The 7,922-nt window shown below is 31.3% G+C and overlaps 1 protein-coding gene across 4 annotated transcripts; it reads left to right on the top strand.

The window, feature by feature from the left end:
- The first annotated feature begins 2,017 nt into the window (after positions 1-2,017).
- On the top strand, positions 2,018-6,870 carry LOC105126798 (putative methyltransferase C9orf114). 4 transcript variants are annotated; one of them, XR_842498.1, is made up of 13 exons: positions 2,018-2,418; positions 2,561-2,608; positions 2,751-2,930; positions 3,045-3,111; positions 3,316-3,380; positions 4,105-4,183; positions 4,541-4,659; positions 4,764-4,843; positions 5,797-5,866; positions 6,110-6,187; positions 6,283-6,374; positions 6,600-6,663; positions 6,697-6,870. XR_842498.1 is itself a non-coding variant. In XM_011027795.1 (12 exons), the coding sequence occupies exons 1-11, from the start codon at positions 2,176-2,178 to the stop codon at positions 6,352-6,354; spliced, it is 1,101 nt and encodes a 366-aa protein (XP_011026097.1). In that variant the 5' UTR covers positions 2,018-2,175; the 3' UTR covers positions 6,355-6,374; positions 6,600-6,870. The 4 variants fall into 4 exon arrangements, 3 of the variants coding, with proteins under 3 accessions (XP_011026097.1, XP_011026090.1, XP_011026108.1); XM_011027795.1 differs by having other exon boundaries at positions 6,600-6,870; XM_011027788.1 differs by lacking the exons at positions 6,600-6,663; positions 6,697-6,870 and having other exon boundaries at positions 6,283-6,598.
- The last annotated feature ends 1,052 nt before the right edge of the window (positions 6,871-7,922 follow it).

The following is a 7,922-nucleotide window of genomic DNA, read 5'->3' on the forward strand; positions in this document are numbered from 1 at the left end:
TATATTTTTTGCAAAGGAAATTTATTATATTTTAAGAAAAAGAAAACAGAAAAACTTGAAATGGCAAAGCCAAACAGCAGCTAAGTTTACAATTCCCTTGAAATGGAGCACCTAAAAATAACTTGCTCGTTCAAGGAAAGAGCGAGGCTTCAATACAGCAAATTTTGTTTAAAAAAAGAACGACTCAGATACAGAAAATAGCATTGATTGGCCATTTAAACCGCGTTCTGCAGCACAAGCTAGAAGTTTTTTTAACAAAAATAAATAAATAAATATATATATATATATATATTTATGTATTTTTGCATATAAAATAATCTTAAATGTAAATTAAAAGGTTCATAAATGCTTGTAATTAAATAAATTAAAAACTATATGAGTTAATAAAAAAATATTAACGATATCTAAAAATAAAATAAAATAACAAAAAAAACAAGTATAAATTAAAATATTTAATCTTACAAAATAAAATATTTTATCTAGTTGTGCTTACTAGATTTTTTTTATTAAAATTATTTTTTATTAGATCAAGTAATGTTAAAAATAAACACATATTAAATTGATTAAATAAAATAAAAACTAAAAATAATACACAATGCTGCACATACCATAAATATTATCTAAAAATAAAATATTTTATATTTTAAAAATAAAATTATTGTATACAAAATATATAAAAAAGATGATAAACAAATCATAATAATCTTTTAAAAAAAAATATGCACAACACCATCATAAAATAATTTATATAAAAAAAAATTAAAATTTTGAAAAAATAAACATGCACAACACCATCATAAAATAATTTATATCCAAAAAAAAAATTAACAATAAAAATAAACAATGTGAAAAAAATAGCTCAATTATTGTAATTTAACTCGTCCAACTAATAATTCGAACAGAAAAGAACCCGGACTCGCGGGCTTATAACCCAACATATATGGGCAATTATAATGAAGAGCCAGTAGCACTAGGAGGCCTTCAAGCTCTAACATGCAGGCCTGGTTTTTATTTTATGGGGAGAGCAACTCGTCAATCATATTTTTTTTAAAAAAATAGGCAAGCAAGGCAGATAACGTGTAATGTACTATCCTAAATTTTGAGCATAATAGTGGTAGCTAAAAAAATCAAGTAACAAGTTTTTTAATGAAAAAATCAATTTTTAAGTTATTTCAATCTAAAAACACTATATCATCATCTTTATAATACTCACAAAATATTTCATTAGCTTCAAACATCTAAAAAATAATCTAAAAATTTAAAATCAAATCAATTTAGCTTTGAATTTCTCGACTCAGATATATTTTTTCATGTAATATTTAAGCTCCAAACATCCATTATAACACTTGTGGTTATCAAAAAAACTTATTATCCTAGCTAAAAATAAAATGAATAATAACTTTTTCTCTCGTTGCTGAAATTCAACAATCTCACCTTCCCGCCTCTCTAATCAAAACTAAAAAAATAAAATAAATGAATTTATATATTAAATTTGATTTTTTTTATTTAAAAAGATATAAATTGCATACATCATATTATTTTAATAACATGAAACCTAAATGTATTTTTCATATAATTTCTAACACACGACTTATATTTGACTCATTCTTTATTTTGATCTTTTTTATTTTAACTTCATCATTGTCTAAGAATTCAACTGCAATTAACTTTTAATTATCATCAAATTGCACAAAATAATTTTTCAAGATCAAAATTAATTATTGAAAATGTTTTGCATGCGTGAACAGTACCAACCTTACGGTAAACCCCACACATTTTAAATCAATAAAATAATAGAAAAACATTTATCTTTAAACTATTGAAGTAATATTAATTTTATATAATTTTTTTTCAAACTATTTTATTCTCTTAATTATAAATTTTCTTAGAGTTATTTAACAAAAATCATTAATTGAGAGTTTTAAAAATTTTAAAGTAAAAATCAATAAAAACAATTATTAAGTGGTAGAAATAGTATTCTTGAAGCTTATGATTTAAAAGGTGAAAAGTTTGAGCACCTCGTGTAGAGTTTGCAATTGCCACCCCCAATTCCCCAAACACGCTATAGTTAAACTAGCTTTCAACAAACCAGAAAACCACAAGAAAGTAAAAGGAGCCCCAACCTCTGAGTAAACCCTTGTCAAACGCGCCTCGATAAACCCCAACGAAACTAAAATGGGGAAGAAGCAGAAGAAAGCGGAAGCCGAAACGGACGCAGAGAGAGTTGAAGACGACAGAGCAGAAAACGAGCTCGAGCTCACTAATGGCGATTCTCACAAGAAGAAGAAGAAGAAGAAAAATAAAGAAAGAAATGTGAGTGACAAAGAAGTAATCAAAGCGAAGGAAATACCTACAGTCAGCGTAGCCATTTCTGGTTCCATCATCAATAACGCTCAATCTCTCGAACTCGCCACTCGAGTACTCCACCCTCTCTATTTAGTATTTCTATTTTTAAAAGAAATTACAGTCGAGTAGTCAGTTATTCAGTTGTTTTTTATTCTGTTATCTTTATTATTCCTGTTGTCGTCTTCGTCTTTGATTTTCTGTTTTCATTTTCCAGTTGGCCGGTCAAATTGCTCGTGCCGCGACTATTTTTCGAATTGATGAGGTTTCTATCTTTATTTTCACTATTGATAAAATTAGGGTATAATAAAGTATAATATTTGAGAAACAATGCTTACGCTACAGAAATGCTTAATAATTATCGGTTCCTTGTTGGGAAAATCAATTTATAGTTATTGTATAAACAGGTGGTGGTGTTTGATAATAAGAGTAGTTACGAGAAAGAGGATCGTACTTTAACGACAGACAATTATTCGGACGAGAATGAGAGCGGTGCGGCTTTTTTCGTAAGGATCTTGCGGTATTTAGAGACTCCACAGTATTTAAGAAAAGCTCTTTTCCCAAAGCACTGCAACTTAAGATTTGTGGTGAGTGAGAGACCAATCTATCATTGAATTCTGTTTGTTTCATGCGTCTATTGTTCTTCCTTTGTTGGTTGCTCAACTAATGTTGTCTGTACCACTGTTCTTCTGTTTTCAAAGGGAATGTTGCCCCCGCTTGATGCTCCACACCATCTGCGCAAGCATGAGTGGGCTCCATTCCGGGAAGGTAAGTTTTCCCCATTTTCCTCCTCCTATTATCTGCAAGGGTTTCCATTTGATACTTCTTTTCCCTTATTTTTGTATTCAAATTGTGTTTGATCTCCTATTATTATTATTTTCTTAAAAAAAGTATTAACTTTATCTCTGCACTTTTATATTCACAACCTCTGTTTACAGCCGGCTTTTGACACATGTTGCAATAACGTTGTAGGTGTCACCCTAAATGAAAAGGTTCCAAATTCTGGGGAAACACTAGTTGACGTGGGATTAAGTAAGGTAATGTTCCATTGAAGTAATGCTGCAGGCTAATCCATGCCTTTCACTGCTTTTTCATCTTTTTGAATGAACAAAAAAATTGTCAAGGACCAACAACTAATGCATTCTATTGATTGCTATCATTCACATTTTCAGAGTTGTATAGTTTCTTGTTAACAATCTTCTTTCTATTATAATCAAGTTACTTGATCTTGATAAGAAAATTTGTGACCGACTTCTGGATGATTGAGCACTTTTTAACGCTCTTGCTTTGTTTTAATTTGAAAATGGAACACTATTTTGCTCGAAGAGGATTTTATTACTAGAAAGTCGATCTTTCATCACTTTTCATCTTGACTGCAGTTTCTAAGAACTAATCTGAGTAGCGAGGGTCTACATTATGAATCCCCTATGGCTATTTATTTTTATATCATCATTCAATACCTAGCATTACCTTCTTTCATTAAATGTACCTTCTTATGTTTCTTTGTGTGATGTTTCCATTTTCTCCATTTAGATTTTATTTTCAGTGTCTGTTTGATGTTGTGTCATGATAAAGCACAAACTTATCTGAAAGAATGATTCCTTTCTTTCTTTCCAATGCCTTGCTCGATTCTTTGTGGTGTCTATGGTTAATTCATTAATCTTATTTCATACTCATTTTAATGCTTTCCTTTTGAAGTCTAGATAGGCAAGTAATGCATGGTAAGTTTCATATCTTATGCATTTGAGCCGAATCATGCAGAATGTTTCCATAAATCAAGTGCTTGAACCTGGAATAAGAGTAACTGTGGCTATGGGAACCAACCGCAATTTGGATTCCGGTAAATGAATTTCTGTCTCCTTTTCCCTTTGCTATAAAGTTTTGAAGCTTGGCTGAGTAGTTTTCTTGTCCTTGTTTAGGGATTTTTGTGAAGAAATGAGTAGAGAAATTATTTATGATTTTTAATTTATTTGACTGATGTTTTGAGCATCAAAGATAAAATTAATTGCAGTTGATACGATATCCTTTTTTATTTCTATAATTAAGCCCATTTCATTGAAAATCCTATCTTTTTTCTTTCTCTTGGTTCTTCGTTCTTATAATGATTCCAGGAATTACCATTTACCCATTTTAAGCATAGGTTTGCTGTTAACATTAACTTTGTTACAGTTCTCAATTTTATATTGCATTTATCTAGATTCACCACGCCAGGTTGTCTCATTATTGAAGCCGAGGGAGGAAGCAGGATTGTATTGGGGGTATAGAGTGCGATATGCTTCTAATATCAGCTCAGTATTCAAGGACTGTCCATACAAGGTAGTGATAATTTAAATTTTTTTTCTGTGTTCCTTTGATATAACCGCACAATATTTTTTCCATTAATTGAAGGCTTTTATCAACTTCTATAATGTCAATCACAGGGTGGCTATGACCATTTGATTGGTACCTCAGAGCATGGTCTCATTATTAACTCATCAGAGCTTTCTTTACCTGCATTCAGGTATGCTCTTGTTCTACATTATCATCTGGTTAACTTTATCTGTTGATTGCTTCCTAGTGACGAGGAGATCTCTGTTCTATGTGCGTTTAGCTTGTTGCTTTTGGAGAGCCTTTTCCTTTCTCTTTCCAATATGATAATAAAAATGCCCCCGGTATAAATTAGAAATGGCAACACGATAACGTTGCTGCCTAATAGACTTACTGTTATCAAACAGGGTAAGCTGAATAGTAAAGAATAAGAGATGTGATTCTCAAATAAACTATTTGTCTTGTGGAATGATTGGACTGTTTTGTTGCTATGAATTAACATGTTTAATGGCCAACACTCGGAATTGTATGATGGCATTGGTTTCAAGTGCTCAAGATAGTAGGCTGATTTGTGATTTTTGTATAGGCAGCAGCTTTGAAAGATTTTCAGATAACTCAGAATGCCTTTGGAGGCAATCTTTAAGTACTGATTGGCGCACATGCACATGTCCTATTCAGAAGTTTTTTGAGGTCAATTAAGCAGTGTTTTCCCCCTTTTTTGGAGAAATATTTATACAATAAGAAAATATGAAATGGCACAGTCTATGCAGGTGCATATGAGGGTTGCATAAATATAATGTGACTTCCTCTTTGGTTCCAAGAAGTTCTTGGAATTCTCCCATTTAATTGTTTTCATAGCAACCTCTGCATTTAAGTTGTGATATGGGATTTTGACTGAAGGATTCCTTTATATTGAACATAAGGCAATTAACTTTTTAATAAAATAATAGAATGTGAATTCACTTTGAGAGGCTACCGAATTTTTTAGTTTGGCAAGTGATAAGCATGCAGTGCCTTTGGTGGATTGTAATCTGCTTGAGGCATGTTCGTTTTAGTTCTGCTGTATGTTGGTATAAAGTAGTGACATCTATGCATTTTATTTAATCGTGATCCATAGATAATTTTATTTTATGTTCAATTCGTTAGGCATCTCTTGATTGCTTTTGGCGGGCTTGCTGGATTGGAAGAGAGTATTGAAGAAGACAGTAACTTAAAGGTATTGCTCTATTGAATCATCCATTGCCATTGTTGAAAAAGCTATCATTTTGTTCTTTTTCTTTTTTTCTGGGGTGTGTGGAGGGACACAACACTTCTCATATATATGCTGCTTACACTTGATTCAAACCTGTTTGATGGCACATGCCCAAGCTGTTAGTTGCTAACCTACGGTTGATTCAGCGTATTTTTGTTTGAGAATTACCTAATTGAATGCTGGTTTTGGCTTTTCTTCTTCTTTAAGGGTAAAAATGTCCGTGAGGTATTTGATTCGTACCTGAATACATGCCCCCATCAAGGAAGTCGGACTATTCGAACTGAGGTGTTACTCTTTGATTGGCTTCTCGTCTATGTACCAAGATAGCTATCTATCAACTGAAACGTGTGATCTGATTAAATCATGTATCTTTTCAACAGGAAGCAATTTTCATCTCGCTTCAGTATTTTCAAGAACCAATCAACCGAGCACTGCATAGAGTTCAGCTTTGAAGTTACCAGAAGTCAGCCAGGTGGCCATTCTGCTCTTGATACTTTGAGGCTCCCAAAAGCACATTTTTTGAAGATTCTGGAATTGGTTGCCTGCAACTTGGAAGATTAAAGGATCTTCATGTTCTTTATTTAGTCTAGTTTAAGCTGCATTGCAAAATTTGTAATTTCTTTCTAGTATATTTTCTGAAAAATTTTGGTGATGGATTGGTCAATTCATTAATGCCAGTTTTTTTAATTTCTACCAGCAACATGAATGACAACCGATCAGTGGATCAGCCGACGGGCTCTTCAGATCAAAACAGGGCTGGCCCGTCGTCTCCCCTGGCGTTTCCCGTTCCCCTACAAAAGGAAGGGAGATGTCGCTACAGCTACTAATTACATGCTATGCGTTGATGAAACCTCTTTATAGCATTGTTATTGTTGCCTATAGTTGACTACACTACTGTTGTCATCTAGCAATTCTACCAACAACCTGAATTGTCAAAAATAAATTATAATCTTCTATCTCTTTAATTATTCTAGGAGATGTTTATCTTTTTGATATTTTATTTGTGGTTAATTGAGAAAAATTACTTGGATGGCGAAGTCCCATGTGAAAAAAGAAAAAAAAAAGTTTGATAAATAAATTTGAAATTATCTTATTTTAATATAAAAATTACCCCATTTGGGAAAAAAAATCCAACTTTACTGGGAGAGAAATAAAATTGCGAAGAAAAGACAACGGATTCCCTTATCCTTCACGGTATTGTCAAACTATATAATAATGATGATTAACAAGCAATACTATGATTTAAATTTACATGTCAGAATAAGTGACAAAATTATCAAGAATCTTGAATTATGTACTTAAAAATAACCCTAGAATTCTCAACAGGAAAAATTCAATAGGAATGGTAAAAAAAAAAACTAAGATAAATGACTTATGGTATAATTTTGTATAATTAACATGTACTGGCACGGTGATGATCTCTAAACTGTGGATATAATAATAATAAAAAGAAAAAATGAAGAAGGTTCATTTTATGCGTACGCACGCTCAACACATGTTAACTAGCTATTTAACATGTGTTTTGTCAATGTCATATATTTGTTCTAAAAACAATTAGATATGCCAATTATTTTGATGTGTTTTTTACATTAAAAAATAAAAAACTTATGCAGGAATTAAATTAAATAAATTCATAATAATCTATGCAAATAAAAAAAATTAAATATTAAAAATTAAAAATTGAAATACTAGAAACAAAAATAATAAACATGTACCTTTTCAAGCGGGAGAGAAAAAAATATTATTACAGATAATAAATTACTGATCATTTGCTATCACATGTTATATCAAATGAAAGAGAATATGATGACACTTCCAATAATATAATGGAATAATAAATCTGGTCACTGTAAAGCATTGTACTCATTCCTTAAATGGTATAAAAGCCGGTCACTTCTTGGCATGTAATAAGCAGTTTTTAATAGCTTTTTTTAATAAAAAAATAATTCTCCAAAGTAAAAGGACGAGAGTGTTTTTTATTAGTTGGGAAATTATTTAAGAAAAAACACACACACTACGT

This window comes from Populus euphratica, unplaced genomic scaffold (assembly GCF_000495115.2).
Source record: "Populus euphratica unplaced genomic scaffold, PopEup_1.0 scaffold1.1, whole genome shotgun sequence".
Taxonomy (NCBI): domain Eukaryota; kingdom Viridiplantae; phylum Streptophyta; class Magnoliopsida; order Malpighiales; family Salicaceae; genus Populus; species Populus euphratica.

What these genes read in the sequence shown, in the direction of transcription:
- LOC105126798 (XM_011027795.1), top strand. Translation starts at nt 2,176, where the DNA reads ATGGGGAAGAAGCAGAAGAAAGCGGAAGCCGAAACGGACGCAGAGAGA. An exon ending in CTCTCGAACTCGCCACTCGA is followed by an intron (nt 2,419 to 2,560) that starts GTACTCCACCCT and finishes TTCATTTTCCAG; the next exon opens with TTGGCCGGTCAAATTGCTCG. An exon ending in AAGAAGACAGTAACTTAAAG is followed by an intron (nt 5,867 to 6,109) that starts GTATTGCTCTAT and finishes TTCTTCTTTAAG; the next exon opens with GGTAAAAATGTCCGTGAGGT.